General features: G+C 37.6%; 1 protein-coding gene and 1 long non-coding RNA gene across 3 annotated transcripts in view; one reads left to right on the top strand and one right to left on the bottom strand.

Annotated features, from left to right (window-relative positions):
* Positions 1 to 21,741, bottom strand: part of vav3b (vav 3 guanine nucleotide exchange factor b) — a 50,249-nt gene that overhangs the window by 12,875 nt on the left and 15,633 nt on the right. For both annotated transcript variants that reach the window (XM_026313098.2, XM_026313099.2), the window contains exons 10-23: positions 21,244 to 21,339; positions 18,445 to 18,513; positions 17,689 to 17,775; positions 16,450 to 16,535; positions 16,072 to 16,204; positions 13,690 to 13,799; positions 11,709 to 11,810; positions 11,066 to 11,157; positions 10,540 to 10,562; positions 8,644 to 8,668; positions 6,535 to 6,665; positions 3,611 to 3,676; positions 3,344 to 3,378; positions 3,079 to 3,195 (exon numbers count right to left, since the gene is read on the bottom strand). In XM_026313098.2, coding sequence (XP_026168883.1) covers positions 3,079 to 3,195; positions 3,344 to 3,378; positions 3,611 to 3,676; positions 6,535 to 6,665; positions 8,644 to 8,668; positions 10,540 to 10,562; positions 11,066 to 11,157; positions 11,709 to 11,810; positions 13,690 to 13,799; positions 16,072 to 16,204; positions 16,450 to 16,535; positions 17,689 to 17,775; positions 18,445 to 18,513; positions 21,244 to 21,339 — 1,172 coding nt within the window. The remainder of the gene's footprint in view (positions 1 to 3,078; positions 3,196 to 3,343; positions 3,379 to 3,610; positions 3,677 to 6,534; positions 6,666 to 8,643; positions 8,669 to 10,539; positions 10,563 to 11,065; positions 11,158 to 11,708; positions 11,811 to 13,689; positions 13,800 to 16,071; positions 16,205 to 16,449; positions 16,536 to 17,688; positions 17,776 to 18,444; positions 18,514 to 21,243; positions 21,340 to 21,741) is intronic.
* Positions 15,868 to 20,557, top strand: LOC113133985 (uncharacterized). Its single transcript, XR_003296044.1, has 3 exons — positions 15,868 to 16,000; positions 16,426 to 16,518; positions 20,208 to 20,557. It is a non-coding gene; the product is annotated as an uncharacterized LOC113133985 (long non-coding RNA).

Raw genomic sequence — 21,741 nt, 5'->3', positions numbered from 1 at the left:
TCTCTTAAAGCCGTCATGCCAGGTCAGGAGCATTCGATAGTCCTTTCTTCTTTTTAAAACACTGAATGCACTTTGATGTTGCCTAAAACATATTCACTAGTTAAACGAACAGTGTTGTATTTCAAAAGCAGGATACCAAAGGCACTCAGCTTGCAGATAAAGCAGACATTTATTAAGACCTAAAGTAATAAATGTTTTATCTACAATTCAAGTATGTTGCTAGCCTGCTTTTGAAATACATTTCTAAGACTGAGAGCAGCAAACAATATGATGCAAAGCTGTGAGACAAATGTACAGTATGTCTAGGTGGAGAACACAGACAGATGGTAAAATAGATCATCCAATTCCAGCTCTTCCACATTATTGAGTTGACCATCAGAGTAAACTAATATTCAGCTGTGTTTAGGTATAATGTACGGTTCAAATAAAGCCTGTGCAATTGGCACAGGAAGTGCGGATAAGAGCTTCATCACTCAAAAACATTTTCTTATTTACCTCTTGTGTCTAGCCATGCAGAAAGTTTGGGTTCCTTTCCTAGGTTAAGAACTATTTATACTTTCTACTTGTACTTCAGTATAATCAAGACAGAATTTTGTGGTTGATGCTCAGAGCATTGAAAATTGACAACAAAGAAACTGAACAGCAACACATTTTCAGGAATGGTGTCCCTGTTACTCTGAGCAATCAACAGTCCTCACTCATACAACATGGTCTGGGAATTTTCCAGGGTGGATATTATTCTGACCACTTGTCACATAATAGCAATAGACAAAAGTGACACTCACACTGTCCTCTTTCAGCTGTGTACATGCCTAAAAATGAGAAACATGTATACAGGAATAGAAACATGTATCTGCAAGCAGCCTCAGGTAAACTTTAACAACAGCCGATGTGATGTTAGTGACCTGGTGTACCATCCCCAATACACTACTGAGGAACCTCATTTATGAATGTGATGGAATGCTACTGATGTGTCCAGCACTCATTGACATTGATGTTTATTCCACACGATGACACCTGTCATTGTTACAGTAGCTAACATTCTGCTGCAGGCTTCATAAAACCATAACATTGCCCATAACTTCACTTGCTAAACTTTGTGAATAGTGTGAAATAAACCTTGTGTGGAAGACAGTCACTATAGTAACTTCATTCTTAGCCTTGATTAGCTGATTCGCTGTGGTAGTTACATCTCCTTTAACAAATCCAAATGCCATTTCCCAAAACAGGTCTATGGTTAAATTCTATCTGGGCCAATTAGAGTTTTAGATTTAAAGTTAAAAATCTAAATCTAAATTTATTTAGACTTAAAAAGCTGCTTCAGAGGGAAACTGGATTTTTACCCTTGAAGCAACAATATTCACAGAGTTTAATGTATCCACTGACTTTATTTCTATTTTTGTAGTGGTGTAAAAGTTTTGCTGTTGGGTATAGCAGAGGTGCTTAATATCACTGGGAGATTATGAGTTCAAACTAATTTCATTTAAAATATATTTTGAAGAAAAGTGGTTTACCTAATATACATTTAATTTAAACACAGACAACCTATGCATATTGGGTAGGTTCACAGTGTCTCCTCATGGCTCTCATGTTTTGCAGCCCCACCTACCCCTCTCAGCTTCTATCCACACCTGTAACTAATTTGTACCTTGTGCTGCTTGAGTGTTTGTGTTTGTATTTTACCTCAAACTGTTTGACAAAGACTTTTAGCAGGAATATCTATCAAATATCTACAACCTATCCTGGTACATTCAAGAGGACTGGAGCCATCAGGTAAGAGGTGGGGTACACACGGACAGATCACTGCATCTACAGGTAATGAAAAGTCAGCAATTAGCCTAACCCCAAACTACATATGTTTGGGCTGTGGGAGGACTTCAGAGTACCTGAGAAAACCCATGCAGACATAAGGAGAATATGCAAACTTCACACACGAAGAACCCAGGTTAAACAGGATTCAAACCTGGAACTTTGTTGCTGTGAGGCAACAGAGCTAATCACTACCCAGCATGCCAATCTGCATCTGTCATTCATTCAATATTAAATTTTCAGTATTATATCTCAGGCTGCCTTGGATATTTTCTCTTGCAATTGTCATGGGCCTCAACCGCAAAGATCACCTTTGTTTCTTGATAACACTACTGTTTCATAACATTAAATCTTTATAACTGCAATGCCTCATGAACTCCTTGGGTCCAAGTTCAACAATGATCCCTGCAGTTCTAGAGTTTCTTCCTCAACACAGCGCATGTATCACTTATATGCACTGAGATTACACTTATCGATAAATTTCTGTGATGTTTATTTAAAGAAATATGATGAAATACTATTCTGGGTCTGGCACTTTCTCTATTTGTGCAGTTTCTTTACACAATATGTCTAGCATAGTGGAAATTTTCTTTAGAGAGAGTGTCTCAGATGGAATTAGCTACCTCAGCAGCTGGTATTAATGCATTTAAAAGCTAGGAGAACTGGGAATAGTGTGTTTTCTCCTCATCAGTATAGCAGCTGTTAGAGACTTAGAAGAATTTCAGTGAATGCAGAAATCTCTGAAACAGACGTCCCAAAACCTGGAAACTATCAGCATGTTTTGATATAGGAGTAAGTGAGAAATTAAGTTTTTGTTTTATGTTTTGCTTTGAGTGAACCAACCCATTAAATTAATTCTCCCCCCACCCCCATCTGCAATACTAGTCTCCACTGTGATTCGTTAGACCAGGCAAACTCCTGCCATTCTTTACACATTGTTGCTTATTGAGCCATTATAACTTATTGTTCATCCGTGAATTAAGTGGAACACAGCATGATGTCCTTCTACTGTGGCCCTTCCACTTCAACATTTGATGACCTGTTTATTTCCAGATACAGCACCATTGTTGGACTGAGCTGTTATTTGCATGTGGGCATTTTGTTTGCTTCAGTGATTCTTGCCGCTCGCCTCTCACAATGAGGTGTTTTTGCCCACAAGACTGCTGCTGACTCCTATGTGTTTTGTTTATTCCACTATTCTTGGTAAACTGGAGTGAGACTGTAGGTTTAGTTTGGGAGCAATGGAAAACAAGTAATCATATCACTTACTTTATACTGATGGCATATTCAGTGCACTCTTTACTCCTGTGTCGAACCAGATAAGTGCTGTTTTCTCGATCCTGGAGTTCCACCTCAGCCTGGTATCTCTCCATTGGTCCTGCAAACCTGAACCACCCATGAACAGCTACTACACTTACATTGCAATCAATCATTCTGAACATGAGGATGAGACCAGTCAATAGAATAAAAAATAGAGCAAGAATGACTTGTGGTAACTGTTAGCAATTTACAGTCTTGGTTTTGTTTTGCTTACCAGAGCTGGGCAGAGTAATCGACAGGTTTTGGTACCTGGCATAGAAGAATTGTGGTTATTTAGTGTTTTAATGGAGTCAATACAGAGGGGCGGAGGTCATTTGTGGTAATGTGATATTCAAGCCACATCTAATGGCTGAAATCAGTCTTCTACAGCTAAAAAAACTGCAATTGAAAAGCATTACATTCCTTTGGTAAGACATCAATAGTAGCCATTATCCACTGAATGCATTGTAATCACGCTGAATATGTCTTATTGATTACTTACACATGGGCAAGGCCTCACAGCGTCACTTGGAAAGAAGCCAATCTTGCTTGTCGCCAGAATTTTGCCCTGCAATAGTAACTGGCTGTTAATCGCATTATATTTGTCTGGGAGCAACTAAACTGCTCTCTCTCTCTTTTCCTCTTCCCCTCCCACACTTGCTTCAATAAATCCTCAGCAATTAGCACACAACAAGCAGTGCATCTAATTTGCAGCCCAAGTTAATTATGGTTCAAACTCTGCCGGCAGTTAGATTTGTACTGCATCAAAACAAGAGCCTCGTTTAACACTAAATAATGGATCTTATTCTGGTCTTTGAATATCCAAACAGCGTGAGTTCCCTGGCTTGCACTAAAGCCTAACAATTCCATTCTAGCTAACCCGCCTCAAGCAAATACAAGCTTTATATGAAAATCATTAATTCCTTCAACAAACATAGTGTAGAAAGACTTTTTTCCCCCAGCTAAACAAACCAATTTGATAAAACAAATTACCTAATTTTTATATAGATTTGTTCTTACTTAGAGAGTTCAGTTTATTATAATACGTTAATTATGTATCATGCACATCATCTGGATGACAGCAGTAGACATATATTTCAAAATTTAGCTCAAGATCATTTATGCATCCAGTTCTAAGTTCGAGGTCAATTTGAAGTCTATTGAGTCAATCTGAGAAGACAGTGTGTGTTGAGGGCATGTGAAGCCCTTCATTGAGCTTCCTGCCCTGTTTATGCTTTCCTCCACACTGCTCTTTATTAGAGTATGAAATGCTTTTTGGGACCGTGGAAGCCCTGGCAGTAACTAGATTGGAAAGCGAATCTTTACCCATCTCTATGATTCATTCTGTGTAATAACATTTCATCAAAGGTTTTTTGAGAGCCCCTCTCTATTTGTTATGCCTTCGATAAGCGTATGATAAAGATTAAACTTATTACTCTGTTGGCATAAACAGGCAGCAGCCAAAGGATCAAATGAAATTACAGTGATTGATTGTATTGTTCTGCCAGTGGGATGGGGGATAATTGCCTTCTGGGTAACAGGGGATATGAATTCTCAATGTTCTGTAATTCCATCCTCTGGCGCCACTGGGGACGCTGAAGATTAAAGGTACCCTGTGGAGCTTTCCGTTTAGAATTTGTTATATAGCTGTAGAGCGTTTGTTTAGATTCAATGCTTTTCACTAAAATGCATTGTGTGTGACCATAAGACCTAACAAACTTGATGAAAACACTTGAAAAGCTATTTTGATATGCTTTGAAACATGGTTGTTTGGAGGTAATATGCAAGTCTTACTTTTTCATTAACACTGTTGTCCAATAGCCATCCGCCCATGACATGACTGTAATTGCACTGTTGTAAGAAGGCAAACACAGTAGGCTAACCAGAATCTGACTTTTGCTGTTTTTTGTTATCTGTTTTAATGAGGTAATACCCAACTTTAAGGAATAAAGGGAACGTCTAAATTAGTCCTGCTAACTGGCTTAATGGTGTTAGTAGCTGATATCTCAGCTGTGAGTTTAATGTGATTTGGTGCAGCTAGAGTACATATAAACCACATATTAAAGACTGTCAAATGTTATTATGTGTATTAACTAAAAACTATAAACTGTGATTTTAGGGGGAAAAAAGACACAAAGAGATATGTGTCTTCAGTGAGCTATAGTGTGTAAATGGTAAATGTTTATTTATGGTAAATGTTTTTTTCAGCTACTTAAAATTACGCAATGGTTTCCTTTTTTCCGATTTTTCAAAAACTGAGGGAAGTATCTGTATTTTTTACATATTATGAGCCTGAAAACGTTACATTCCTTATCTCAACACTGCTAATCTGCTGAATCTATAAATTGCTCTGTAGCACCTCTAGTGGTCAAAACCTCCACACGGCAGCTTCAAGTAGACTTACTACAGTATCACTCTGCAGAGGACAGGAATAAATACAAATGTGTATTATCATTTAATTCCTATGATTATCCCCTTCCATCATGCACAGTAACCATGGCAGCAAACAAAGCAGTGCCATCAGGTCTGCGGCATGACATTATGCTAGCCATTCTACCAGCTTACAAGAAGTCTCCTGGCATTCATGTCCTCACCCTCCACCTTGTGCTCTGTCACAACAGAGAGAAACATGGAGCATAGGAAATCAGGCTAAACGCCTACTCCCAGCTGTGCCGTTGGCAAAGACTGCAGTCTGATTGGAGCAGCACCAGAAGGAGGATGAGGCTTTAATGCCACCATAAAGCAGAGTGAGAAACAGCTAGGGAGGCTGCTGGAAGACCCCAGATGAATCGCCATCCTTTCAAAAATAGATAAGGTCAAATGCTCTCAAACGTTGGCTGACCTCATGAGGTGATTGCCAAATGTGCCTGTACATGAGGTTGTGCACCACCATTAAAACATCCTCCAGAGGTTGAAGTGTCTGCTGTTTTACTGTCTCACTGTGGCACTCAATTAATCAACTGAAGCCACTAATTGGTTAGATCATCTGAGGTACGCTGTGATTCAATCTGAAGAGTGAAAGAGAAGACAACAGTCCCCGTTTGTAATGTACCTAGGTTTCAGTACAGTTCATGCAGGTCTTCATCTGATATTTCTAATTGGGGCTGACTTCATCATATTTATGACTTACCTGACAGGACACAGAATGTGATAAACAACCAGAATTCAATTAGTGATTTATAAACAATAATGGCCCAGAGGAGATTAATTGCTAATGTCACACCATTAATACTTTCATTTTGCATTTCTCCCTGTGTCATATAGGAAATCCAGCATTAGAGAGACGAGATGACATGCAGCACGGAATCAAACCAATATCACTGCAAAGATATTGCGTGCATCAAGTCAAACCAGTGAGCCATAACATGTTATTTTTTCATAGAGTCACAGATGTTGAAATAAAACGAGGAGCTGAGTGACACGCACCTGCCACCAGGAGCTGTGCAGGTCAGCAAACATCAGTTCAATGACATCCCCCGCATGAATGGTTAGTGGGGGTCCACACTGAGGATAGGGGACACCACTGTAGTCCCTAATCACAACCATCCTGGGTAAACCTAGTAGACACAGATCACAAGCATATTTATACTCAAAGGTTTAGATATTTAAGGCTCCAGTAGATCCCCATGACCATGGATGGATGGTTTAGATATTTATTTAAGAGTCTTATACAGAGCAACACACAGCAGTGCAACAAAAGTAATTTGATTGTTATTTGATTAATAACATGCTGTTCTTGGTGAACTGTCAGAGCTAAAATCAATTATTCTTATTCGACTTAAATGTAGCCTGGACTATATACACAATGATTTACCAGTAATATATTTTGAAGCATTTTATGTTTTTTACCTTTTCTGTTCTTTGTTTTTTCTCCTGAACTGAGAACTGTGTTACTTTTTATTGAGTAAAATATGACAAGGGCAACATGATGAACCTTTTGTCCCACTAGAATAGTGGCACAAAATTAAACAATTTTGGGGATATTTTTGATTTGTGGGTTGACTTACACATCTGTTACAGGTTCACAGTGTTGGAGATGAAAGTGGAATTTAGTACTTATGAAAACTATTAATATAGTTTTCTAAATATGAGAAAATGGACAATGCTTCCTCAAAAAGATGTTTTGATAATTCTGGTGATTGGTTTCAAATAAATGTATTCATATTTGCTATGGATGGGTGTGGTCAGATGATTTCTCTGTCCTATCTGTAAACACAACAAGCAGTAATGTCTGTGACACTCAGTCTAGAGTTCACTCTTACATCCCTGCAGCAAGAAATGACGTTAAACCAACTGAGAGTTTTTTGTCTGTTGTAAAGTTGCTACTTGAATGTATTTCTAAAATCCTCTCAGCACCACAAACAAAATTCTCCATCATCACTCATAACTGCTGGGCTGACAGCAGAACTCTCAGAGGCAGATATTTCAAAATCTGTGCAAATAAAAGCACCTGAGCTACATACTTATAAAGTGAGAACATATTTTGGTGGTTTGGGTGAACCAACTGTTTAATAATTGCTCATGTACACTATGCAATATCTCCATAATTGATCTTTTGCATGTACATAAATGAGTTCTGACAGTGTTTTTGATTGGGGTTTTAACCATTAAAATGGCACAAGGCTCAAAATCAGCAATGTACAATTGCAGGAAATTAATCTCTTTGATTTCTGAATAGCACAGCTCCGGTCGTTCCTCAATGTGGCAGACAAATACATCCACAAGCATCCAGCAAAGGCTAAGACTAAACACCCCTGCCAACATAAAAGACACAGCCACTTACTCTCTCCTGACTCACACATCTAGCCCCCACAGACACATCTCCCTTCCAGCCATGGGCCCCCCTGCAAACCAGCCTGAAGAAACTATTAGCTGATGGTGACCTCAGATGAATGGAATATCTCACATTCATGTTTTTAATAAGAACAATAAGCACAGCTGTCTTTCTCATAAAGCCCCTTATGGAAATTGATTTATCGCAAAGGCAACAGCTCAGCAGTTGAGGCCGAGGCATATAGACTGCTGGAAGTGCTTTTCTGCCAGCATTTTTCCTGCTGTGGTTCTCATAATAATTCCACCCACTCCAATACATCTTCAATGCCGTCTAGGGTTTAGGCATCACTGCTTGTGGTGAGAAAAGGGGCTTTTTGTGCTTTGGTTAAGGATTCATTCTGCATCCTATTATTCATTGGTTATTCTTATTCAAATATATTTGTCAAGAGGAAACTGTTGTTACTCATTTCCAACTTTGAACCCTGTGTGAGAGCAGGAGAGACTGACATCTTCACGGTTTTTATGGCAAGAAAGAGTTGAATAATATTTGATCAAAAAAGGGGTATGATAACATCTTAGGGTTGGCTTTAAACCACCAGCTATCGGCTCCGGGTCTCACTCTGGCCTCTGACTAACTGTCTCCTTTTCATCCTATCTGTGTTTCGGTGTTGCTACAGAACCAAGATGAAAGCAGCTTAAGGGGTACCACGTAAAGCCCCTAGCAGGTTCACAAAAGTGGTCAAGTGGTCAAGGCATACTGACCTGGATCGGCTGCTGATGTGCTTTCCTGTGGATACAGAGAAAAAGCAAGAAGTAAGGCAGAGAAAAGAAAGCATGAAAACAAGAAATGAAGAAAGAAATGTGGAAAAAGGAAGGGACTGATAAATATAGAGGTTACTCCCTGTGCTGGATCAGCCTGACCTGAGGAATGAGTCATACTCTTAATACAATCATCTGTGAGCGCTACACGCTTTAGATGTGTGGTCTAACCATATGAAATATCTAACCAAGTCAAAGTAAAATTCAGTTCTGTTAGTGCTTTGTCTTTTGAGGGTTAAAATATAATAGAAAAATATATAAGTGCTGGATCTTTTTTCCTCACTTTGACCACAACCCACCAGAGTGTTCATTATTTTTAGATTAGTTGTCACACATTGCAGAAACTGGAATGTCTGGGAAGCAAACTAGAATTTCTTGCATTTGTTGCAGAGTGAGAGGACTAATTTTATCCATACAGCGTTTAGAATGAAAAGGCCCTGATCATTTTCTACGCACATAACAGGTGACTTATGTTGAGCCCACAGTAAGAATATACATTTGTAAAGTATTGAATTGTTACTATAATAAAATGACACTAAATGTTGCACCATTCTGCACCAATTTTAAGACATGTAATCAACATGGCATTAAATAATCAATACATTTAAAATGATCACAAAGTATAAATTGTTAATGATTTGAAACATTTACAATTAATGAATTGCACAATAACCTTAATAACACATTTGTTTTTTCTACTAAGATATTGGCCTTAATATTTAAAGTATCATTTAAATCCAAATATATAACCAGTTTTTAGCAGCTTTATTTATTAACTAATTAAAATTTGACTCAGTCTACATTGGTTTCAGAAATGATTCATCTTTGTTGTGTTGTAGGTTTTATTCAAAATGGATAAAATGTTGCCCATCAGTCTGCACTAAATCTATAATGACGAAGTGAAAATACATTTTCTGACATTTCTGCATAAAGTGTTTGGAAAGCTATTTTTCTCATCAGAGAAGAGTATATTTGAGTAAATATGGCCTGATTTATGGAGTGCTGCTGAGATGTTCATCCTTCTGGTAGGTTCTCTGCAGAGGACTTTTGACACTCTATTGGAGTGACTGTTGGATACTTGGTCACCTCCCTGTTTAAGGTCCTTCTTTCCCAGTTACTCATGAAGAGCCCTGGTGGCTTCAAACATCTTCTATTTCACAATTATCGAGGCCACTGTGCTCCTGGGAACACTCAAGGCTTTAAAAATTGTTTTATATCCTTGCACTGATCTATGCCTTACTGCGATTTTATCAGAGGTCTACAGAGAGTTCTTGGTTGGTTTTTGTTTGACATGCAGCATGAATTGCGGGACCCTATACTGTATACACAGGTGTGTGCCTTTCTAAACTATGTCCAATCAATTCAGTTTTCCACAGATGAACTCAAATCAAGTTCTAGACACATCTCAAGGATAATTAAAGCAAACAAGGTGCACCTGAACACAATCTGGAGTGCCATAGCAAAGGATCTGTATACTTTCACAAATGAGAGAGTTCAGTTTTGATTCATAATGTATTTGAAAAATATCTTGGTGAAGGTGTCTGATTATTTCTGTGTATTGGTCCTAAAGTGAGGATGATGAAGAGTACCATTAAAGTAATCTTACAAACATGAATTACAGCAATACCAGATCCTTCAGGTTCTACAAGTTTAAACTGTTCACTAACAACAGTTTTAATGGAAGACGGCAAAATTTATCATCTACACTTTTCCTATAGTCGTGAGTACGTGATTCCACATGTGAGGATGTATATTACATTTTCTGCTGTTATACTGTATTTCAATAATTATGTCAACTTGTGTGTGTAAGTCAAAGAAGAGACACATTCCACGTCCTACCTTGGGCTTCGTCTTGGCAGAATCTGTAGTCAGGTGGGAGACAGACACAGTGAGAGGAATGCAGTATGAGAGTGTGGTGGCTTCCTGACATACAACCTCAACTGTCAACCTCGGCTGGCCCTCATCACACCTCAGAATGCATAAAGACCACAGCACTTCTGCTAGAAAGGCTTGTCAAAGACCGGAGCTGCCTTTAGCTGTCTGTGTATTCAGGGAGGGTAATGTACCCAAACTGCAGCACCACACTGGTGACAAAGAGCCGAAGCTTGACATAAAAAATGATGCTGCAGATGGGTATCTAGATGACATATTTTAGCTTTCAGTTAAACAAGTAAATCATGTTTGTCTTTTGAAAATTTAGATTTTCTTTGACAGGAAAATAAAGGTATGTAGAATTTGAGCCTGAAGGCAAAGTAATGGAAGTATACACATTTACAGCAACAATTCCACAGCATAGTAGCAATTAGCATATGTAGAGTACAAGGTTGGCAAGAAACAGAATCGGTTTGGGACGCCTCCATCTCACCTGTTCTCCCACAGACTCCCAGTCGCCCCAGACACTCCTTATGAGCCCCCAGCCCACATTTTAGACAGCGATAACCCTGGTTAAAAATGCCTCTGGAGACAATAAAACATAGGATATATTTCATGTATAACCACCTCCTTAAGAGAAATGCCTTGACATTTTGGATTTTCAGGCTTCTGTCACACTCTCAAGATAAGAAAAATGACACATGATATGTCCTTCAGCTTTCCAAACCATAAAACTGAAATGGTCTGCTGGAAACTGAGACAGCTAACAGTCTAAAGCCCCTATTTATTTCAGTTACACCAAGCACTAATAAGCCATTTCCAGTTAAGCGAGAGCTAAATTAAAAAAAAAAACTTTTTTCTGTAAAGTGCCTGAGGAAAACTGAAGACTGAAATGTGAAATGTCATGGTGTTCCTTTCATACCTCCAATATGAAAAAGAATTTAAAGTGTATTTTCATATCAGTGCAATAACACATGATGATTTGCCATCCTAGAACAATATGTGTAGTTACAGTTCATCTTCATCCCGTCTCAGACCTAGGACTGGGAGCCACATATTGCAACATTGTTTCTCTACTGGGAATTATGTCTAATTATCCACAATATAAGAGGTTCTTCACAATGCCTAAATCATACCTGAGCAAGAGGTGGCAGAAGCTACAGGAAGTGACCCTTTCAAACGTGTGCATCTTGAACTGGTGAGAGTTGTGATTGGCTTTTTCTGGTCGGATATTTGATCTGAGACATAGAAGAAGAAAAACTGGTTAAATAAAAACGTGACTAAGAGCTTAGAGCAGTACTGTAGAGCCCGTTAGGCTGTAATGCACCCAGCAGTGTTTTCAGCTAAATGCTAATGTCAGTATGCAACAGTAGTAGGCTCATATTTAGCAGGTCTAATGCCTACTACGGTCACCATCTTTGTTGCAGCATAGTGACATTTGGTAATTATCACTAAACACAAAGTTCAGATGAGGCTTATGGGAATATAATTAGTTAAATTATTTGCAGTGCATCTACATGTGTCTACAGTGTCGTGTTGCATGTCACACCCTGCTCTCTGTCTAGACTGTCAGTTGCCAGATACAGAAAGAAAATTTTAAAATGAATCAATTTTGACCTGATGAAAGTCAGGTATCACCAAAGTTATTACACATCATCCTGAGAGGGAAATGAATGTGGATACAAAATTCAATGGCAGTCTATCCAACAGTTGTTGAGACATTCACCCAAAACCACAAAGGTTAGTACGAAATACCATGACAATCCATGCTGCAATAGCTGAAATATTTCAGTGTGGACCAAAGTGGGGACCAATTTTAGGCAGACTGTCACTGGCATCTCTACAGCCGTGCTGCTAGTATGGCTAACAACGCTGAATTTGTGTGTGTATCTAAGTAATGTGAATGATTATATTTATTAAAAATTTGTAATAATTTCTTTATGAACTAAATTAAAGAAACATTGTTGTGGCAAAAACCTCTGCAGTTTATTCCATCCAATGGCTAAAATAGAAGCAATTTTACCCCAAGGACATGTGTACATGTACATGAAGAGGACTTGAATTAGGCCAGACAAATCCAATTTTGAGCTGCATGTGTTCAAATATGAGAAGGAAAATATGCATAGCAGAAACAAGCAGCCCTCCTGGAATGTGAACAAACACAGCTGACACAAAAACGTCTTTTTGTATTGTACACACCATCCAGAAGCCACTTAAACTGAGTGCTTCCATAAGTGAGTCCTTCATCAGAAGCCCACATCCTCTTTACAGGTACAATTTTCACTTTCTGAATGGGCCCCTTCTGGTGTCATTACCCAGTTCACAGAGGCACACATAGCAGTTTTCAGACACAAACCATGGATCCATGGATAAAAATAGGTTCAAGAGCAGGGTGACAATGGCCACTTCTTTAAATTTTGGAATTTACACATGGGGTTTTGAGAAAATATCAGTGACCTGGTGGTCATGGAAGTGTATAAATTTATACATGAGTACATGAACTTGCAGTTCAAGTTAGAGAAAAACTAAAATTGTGCATTGTTTAATGTGCATCCCCATAAGCTACAGTATACCGTTTTGTTATTATGCATATATCAAGAATAATCCAGCACACTATAAGAAATAAGGCCTAACAGATAGTCTGCATGCATATCAGGGATTCTGTTTTCAAACACAAAATCATTTGTTCAGTCAATCAAAACAACAGTGGATTCCCCTGAATCAACTTAAAGATCCAGACAGGATATCAGCCTGCAAAAATCTCCCACTGGTACAAAATAATACAAAAGATACACCTCCATAAAGCACTACTGAAGCAGAGTGACTTCTTTGTAGTTTTGCAGCTCTTTGGAACAGTTTAATGTGTCGGCCTGTTTGTGTGTGCGTGTGTGTGTGTGTGTGTGTTATCGTACTGTTGTCAGCAGTGTGTGCTTGATTACAGCTTAGACCTGATCAAACAGTGCATATGAAAGAGTCAACACCTCTCTCGGCCTTGGAATAACTGGATGCAAACAAAGACAAATAAACACCATGCACACACTCATAGTGTGTTTTTCCTATGATATACACACAGTGGTTTTCTGTGCTGATCACAAACAACTATGACTGTGTACTTACATGGCCATTTCAAACTGATCCAGCCATTTCTTCTTCAGCTCTCTGGTCTTGAAAAAGAGTTCAAAGCCTGCGTACCCATGCTGGTGTGTGACGTAGAACCCATAGCACCACTATGGAGGTCAAACAGAGGACATCAGTCAAAACAAATGCATGTGCAGAAACATTTGCATATTTATGAATACAGAAGGAAAATGACCAACTAAATTTATCCTGTTGTAATTATCTAACAACATGTACATTTTCACTGGTGAACCGCACAGTAGGTTACTCCAACCTTACTTAGTTAACATTATTGACTTTCTTGCCATGAGTTAGAGAGATTGATACCATTCTCATGTGTATAAGGTAAGCAACAGCCAGCAGCATACAGTGTTTGAGTAGAGATGCGAACGGTGACAACCACACTATGAAGTTAATACACAAGAAACGGTCCAAACACTTCAATCCGCCAAGCGGACAAGCAGCAAGTTGCTAACTGTAGCTTTAGCATACAGACAAGGGTGGTATTGATCTTCTAATCTAATTTTCTGTAATAACATAAAGTCCCTCTCAAATTGACAAGTCATTTTTTATGATTGCTAGCTAATTAAAACAGAACACTATACAATAAATTATATTTTAGTAGTAGCGATACAGTTCCAATCCTTCACAGTTCAAAAATGTCACTAACATATGGGAAACAGTAGAATACATGCTAACTTAAAGCTGAGCATTTCTGAATTTTATTTGGCTGGCGTGTGCCCTGCTTGAAATTCCCCTATCCCTATTACTGCCTATAAATTTTGCCCTTCATTCTCCTTCCCTGATCACAGCCGACCATGTTGTCAAACATGTACTGTGTCCTACTGGTAGGATCAAACAGGAAGTTTCATGAAACATATATCATATGTACAAGCATTAATGTTCTAACATGTCTCAGTGCCAAGGTTGTTGCCGGCTGTCTCGCAGAATATGCAGACTGCTGTCAGTGTTAAGAGAGCTGCAGCAGTGGAACTTTACCCAAAGTTGCCTCAGAGGAAAGACAACTTTTGAAAGTCCTAAAATTAGGAAAATGCTACCAAAACCTCTAAGCCAAAAACAGTGGCCTTCACTATGGCTGCCAGAGGTTTTATAGATGTAATTTCTATACTAAAAAAAAAATCAGGGCTTAACATTTAACTATTGTGTATTTGTTTTTAATTCAGCAGCACTTTCAGGTTAACTATTCCAAAAAGTCATGGTTCTCAACTGCTGGCCACCACGTTGCTCCACCACAGCACTTACAGATTAGATTTCTTTTCCATGGGTATATTTAGGAGTGTCTTTCCCATCAATCCCCAAACCTCTTTTGCCACCCTAATCTGTTCCAGCTTGTTGTGCTATATCTAGTAACAGGAAAAGTGGTAGGGTTTACCTGTCAGTAATTGGCCAACCCTGCAAAGTCCTGAGTGTTTTAGAGCTCTGCTGAGTGTTAAATCATTAATGACTGTGTGGGTGCTCAGTGGCACCACATCCACACTTTGAAGTTTCATTTAGCAGAAAATGATATATAGCTATAAGCAGCCTTGGAGGACTGCACACATTCATCACCTGATATTAGCATCTCTGTCCTGCAGTGGGGGTGTTTGTGGTTGTGTGTTGAGGTGGTTGCATGTACACTATCTCCGTATGTCTCTGAATGTGTGTTTTACTGTGTGTGAATCCTGCTACAAATGAATTCTTATACATGTGTGTGTATTTCTGTGCAGCATATGATTGATAGTGCTTTATGTTGGAAGTTGGATGGAATAAAAATAAAGGATGATAACTTATTCAAACATGTTAAGCAAAATCATGCTGTTTGTTTATATGTCCAGTACAACTGTTAACTCATGTAAAAATCATGTTAGAGACAACCACAAATAATGGAAAGCACAGAAAATACATCAAGACCATGGCCACGCATGTACAATATCAATCACTGCCATGCACGTATCCCACACAACCACATGCCACCAGACAGGCACACACATCATTACTGCACAATAGAGTAAATGAGGATGATAATGGAGTGCCTTTGATAAAAACCACAAAACCATCCCATTCTGGCAAGCTGTCAGTTTCGCATTAGCAATCAGCACCAGAGTGAGAAGACACCATCTGTGAGTATACATCAACAAGACATCAACAAGTCGCCTGCAAACGTTCCCACAAGGCAAAAAACAGCATACTGTACAAACTGTGTGGGGTAACAAAACAGAGCCTCCCGGGCTACTAAATCAGGACTTTTTTACAGAAGAGAAAACACCACTGACCCCACTGCAGAAAAGGAGGCAATACCATTCTTAACAATGTGAGTTGGACTAATGTAACAATATTAATACTGTACATATTCAGTATATTCTTTTCTTTCTGCCAACTGACCTTTTTACAGTCTCTGTCAGAGGTGGGGTTGTTGGTGATTTTGAAGTAATTCAGGTCCAGCATGTCCTTCATCTCATAGTTGTCTCCACGTCTCTTGCAAACGATGACAACAACATCAAATAAAAAGATGTGTCTGCACAACAAGAAGACAGAATGTTATAAAATCATAATTTTATACTTTTATTAATTATATTATTACTATAGCCAAAGAAAAATAAATGAGTCCTCTTAGATGTGGTTGCCGAGATGATGTATCTGATGACTACAAACGAATCCTTATTTGGTCTAGATTGCTATATTTACACAGTAGCAATGATATGTACTCATTGTGCTTATCTAAATTTCTCTTTAAAGACAATGAAGCTGAAATAGAACAACCTGTCTTGTTTCCTCTTGTCAACGCTGGAGACAATGCGCACTTCACCATCTCCTTTTGGTCGACCAAAGGTGATTAGGGGTTGATTCTAAAGAAAAGCATAAAAGAAATATAACATAGAGCAATACTACAATATACTATAACATAACAGGCCATCTCTTGCAGTCAGTGTCTTATTTGTCTTAAGCCCTGAAAACTGTGCATTATGTTCAGTCATGACAACCTTTTGATGTAAAAAGGATCTATCAGACCTTCTCCCAGGATCATTTAAATTCTTTGAAAGATCTGGGTATTTTTAATGACCATGAAATAATGATTTCTGAGAAAGGGTTTTATCTATCCCTAAATACTAGAACTATAGTATAGCAAACTAATGCATCTAAATGCCTGCCAAACTGATCCATATCACCTCTTAAAATGCCATTTAAGTTCTCACACCATCTCTTGTTGATTCTTGTTATCATCACTGACATTGAGTTAGGTCATAAGTCTTGTTCAGTCAAGACAAGGAGAAGGTCTTTATAACCTGACAAGCTCTCATCCTCTCTTCCTCATAATACTTTTACTGCTGGTTCTGTTTTTTCCCTGGTAATACTGGTTCTATTTAATGAATGTCTTCCCTCACCACCTTATTTCACCCTTCTTATTATCAAAGCTTCTGATGGCATCTTTTGTTTCATGTACAATCTGTATGACAAATATTTCAGGTTACATTTGATGTGCTTGTGGTGGTTGTTTTCTAAATCCCCCTGGGTAAGATTTATTGTAATCAACACTGAAATCAAGACTCTCTGACACCAATATAAAAGAAGTCTAATTTGATACTATAATTACACTTACAATAAATTATTTACGATGCAGTTGCTATAAACAACACCTTTAACTTGCATAAGGTTTCAAGTAGCTCATATTTTCATATTTGATTAATATGCTGATTATTTTCTCTGCTAATTGTTTAGTGTCATGTCAGAAAATAATGAGAATGGTCAAAACCTAATAAGAAATCATTTACATATCATATATTTCATTCATTTATTATCAAAATAGTTTTAATTAAATAAGATGTTGTTATGTTTGTGTATTTGTTTTATTTGTAATTTAGAGGCAGACTGAGCTGCTGAGTTGTGACTTGCAAAAACTGACCAGCTCCTAAAAACAACCATTTCTTCCTGGTATTTTGATCCCTCATAAATTGTGCACTAACAGTTGCTGATAGTTGTAGAAAAAGGTTTTTAGATTACCAGGTTTTCAATAGACCTCTGGTACTGGTTAATCTCCCTTAGCGTCTCATTATCTCTCTTCACCTCGTTGACATACTGAGCCAGGTCCTGGGCAACACAGACACAGATAAAGAAATACACACAGAGGGTAAGTTTAGTCTGGAGATAGTGAAACATGCCAGAAAATTCTGGATGCATTTATCTGTAAAGTCTAGAAAAATATGCTGATATTCTGTGCTGTACATTTGAAGGCACAGTTCATACATTTTCAAAATAAACTCACAGTATTTGCTTTCTTGCTGGGAGTTAAATAAGAGGAATGGTAACTCACTCTCACCTGACTGCTCAATGTGAAGATGAAACCAGGTTTATTTGAAGAAAAGCAAATAAGCACAATCCTCACAAAACCAAACTATTCCTTTATTTTACACATGTATGATCATGTTGTGGAGTTTAGTGTGTTTCTGTAAGCAACCCGCACATGCAATGTAAATATTACAGATCTGAATCAAGGTTTCAAGCTCAGACTCCCCTCAGGACTAGAAAAGTGAAAAGGGCATACAGCGGTAGCTAATGTGATGGAAATATAAAGTTTTTATCATTTCACGCACATTTGTAGCAGTCAAACATGAATGATTTATGATTTTTTTTCCACCTAATAAAAGTTGATAACTGAGTGGCAGACACTGTTGGAATTATCCTCTAAATCAGCCTGATATTGGTAACAAGTTGAAATCACAATGATTGCAGTACATTTACCATAAGTACTGCACTTACTTTCATGGCATCAAGAGCAATCTTCAAGTTGTTCTTGTCAGCAGCATCATGAGTGTGTTTGACTAGCTCCTGTTAGAGGAAGACAGAAAAGAAATGATGGATTCCACTCACTAACAGCACTCTCTTACACACAGATGCAACTGCAGGGATAAACTCATTTAGCATGAGTAGCTGGATTATTGATTTCATAATGAAGCTGACTTTTAACTGTGTGAAAGGCAGCTATTTCCATGTTTCAATTTCAGTTCATGTTGTTTCCATAACCAAAAATCCCTTTTCACACTCAAAAGACAGCCCATTATCTATGTTATTCTGAAAGACTGAGAACTGACTAAAAACTCACAAATATGCTTTAATACATTACAGATTATAGCATTAACCCTTTCATGCACAGTGGTCACTAAAAGCTGTTTTCTTGTAGAGTATGTGCATGGGTTCAGATTGTTTAGTTGCATATCACACATTGCAGTGGATGCTGGAGTGTCATCTCATACGCTGCGACCCACTGGTCAGCTATTGTAAGTGCCACAAGAATGTCTCTTTTGCATTGCATTGAAGAGTGTTAGAATCTGTAAAAATATATACACGTGAGTAAAAAGATTTGAAGTACTATTCGAAGTACTCATAGTTTCTGCATATATTTGTCTCTGTTTTATGAAGTTGTTTTTTCCAATTAAAAACTCTTCTTTTCTTTTCATTCCCATAAAAACGAGAGGAAAGAAGTCCTGACTGTAGCCTTCATAATTCATGTATGAAAGGATTACTCCCTTAAAATTTCAAACTTAACACACAGAGATATATAAAAAAGGTCTCTTATTCTTCTGTTTTGTTTCTCCATGTAAGACTATACAATATGACTCATGTCAATCATGCACTATTCAGTACGAACTACTTAGATTCACTTTATGATATTTTATACTACTCCATTACCTTGCATTCATTAATAGTATGATTTTTACTGCACTACAGTATTTTGTACACACTTTATAGTAACTTGTAACTTTGCCAGTGCAGATTTACCTTGTAAAAACATGTAGTCAGTTAATAAAATTTATTGCAGTGTTCTTGAACACACTGCCCAACACTACAAGCAGATCGTTAAAACCAGTTCAATGTAATTCATATTTAATAAACTGCAAAAAAGGCTATTTTCCCCCTGAATACAAAGTGCAATTAACAAAACATGTATGAATACACTTTTATGAATGTGTACAACTATAAAAAACTATGCCAGGAACAGTGGGGAAAAATGTTCTAACCACATCATCCTGCCAACACTCATGTGTCTATTTGATTAATCAACACATGGAAGTTATTGCTGGGAGTGTAACCTGCACTGAGGAACCAATCTGTTGATGAAATCTGTCCAGAGTCTCCTGTGGAAGACTTTCACTACCAGTCAAACAGCAAAGGAGACAAATAACCTTATACTATTCCAGAAGGAGTAATTTCCACAGACAATATAATTACAAATCATAACATAAAACTCTGTGCTTTTAATGGATCATTTTTAATGGATACTGTTTCACTATTTTGGCAGGACATTTTAGTTGTAGCTTACATTTGATTTATACTTTATTCTAGACAGATGCTGCTTGTTAACACCACATACTGCCACCTGCTATGTGCCAATACCGTATTTGCCTTGTAACGTGTGCTATGTGTAGTAGAAAGAAGCTACAAGCTACAGTATTCATTTTCACTTGATTTCAGCTTCATCCCTCCCTTTTTCCTTTCTTCCCTTTTTGCTCCCTTCTCCTCAGGGGGTGGCTGAAAACACCTAGGATCACCACCATTTACCAAGGAGGCCTTTACCCTCTACAACAATTTAAAACAGCTCTCTATTCATCTGCCCTGCCAGCTATACTCTGACCTTTGATTCATACCAACCAGGCGAGACTGTGTCACACAGTTATCAGGAGGAGATGAAATTGTGGGGATTCTGAAAAGCTGCATTTCTGGTTTTTACAAAGAGCAAAAATTGTGAGTGAAATTTTTACACTGTAATAACTAACAAAACATGTCTAACAATTATATCAACTACCATATAAATATCAAATCCAACTTTGTTTTTAATTGTAAACAGACACCCCTGGAATAAATAATCTTCCCATTAAAAAATCCTAGGTTTAGAAGAAATCAGAAACCTGAAATGTCTGAAGATGAATTGAAATTGTGTTACCTTCTTCACTTATTGTATTTCTTTGAGATGTGAGACATTAAAACTACATGCAACACCTAAATGACTTGTCAAAACAGTGCAAGTTTATTTGCAGTGTGGATCGGCTTAGACATTTTGAAGGGAGGTAAGTATGTGGAGAATGGTGCCCTCAAGTGGACACTTTTATTTTAAGAAGAAAACGTACTGAAAGTTGAATCATCAAATAAATAGTGAAATAATAATAATAAAACTTACACTCATTTTAGAAAAGAAAAAAGTAAAAGATATATGTGAGTTACAAGTCAGACTGGACATTATGGATGTGATCTTATACCTAAAAGGTTTTCCAAGAGTAAGACACATGAGCCTCAAATGTTCCATTTGATGTATAAAGTAATTATAAGGTCAAATTTCTGATTTGTTTCTAAAAAGAGGCTCTTCCTTTAAGAAAATTTTCTTCAGAATCAAGAGTGTCAAAACAAAGTAGTGGAAGGCAGAGTTAGTGGATTTCAGTGATTAACAAACCACTCAGAAAGAACTAATCACCAACATCAGCTCAAGTGTTTTCTTACACAGAAAATTACAGTCTCCCATGAATTATGCTGCTGCCTCAAACGAACAGAATCATATCTCTTTACCTGAAGAAGGAGATGGTACTTCAGGACTCTCTGCATCGGGACAACCAACAAGTCTCTCAGTGTAAATTTCCCATTGTTGGCTCTTTTAGAACACTCCTAGAACAAATACAAAATAGAGCTGCAGTCATTATACACACTTTGTATTTGAAAATGTCATTTTCTCTTATGTTATGGAGACCAATAGACAAAACAATACAATAACACATCTAAAGGCCCAAAACTGTCACAAACCTTCAACTTTATGAAGCTGTCAAGTGGTCATATAAAGCTGAGTATGACATCATTTTATATTCTGTTTTCAAGACTACAACTGATGAAAAATACAACAAAACCTTCAAGCATCTCATATGTCCCTGGGGTAAGATTTATTATAATTGACATATTTCTACATCTAGTTTTTACTTTCAAAGTAAATTTCATTAAATTTGGTATTTGAATATTTTTTTTAAACATATATATTACCAGTGTGGTAATATTATCATATTTGTTAAAACTGGG

The sequence above is a fragment of the Mastacembelus armatus genome, chromosome 17, assembly GCF_900324485.2.
Source record: "Mastacembelus armatus chromosome 17, fMasArm1.2, whole genome shotgun sequence".
Taxonomy (NCBI): domain Eukaryota; kingdom Metazoa; phylum Chordata; class Actinopteri; order Synbranchiformes; family Mastacembelidae; genus Mastacembelus; species Mastacembelus armatus.
This window is presented reverse-complemented; position numbering and strand designations above follow the sequence as displayed.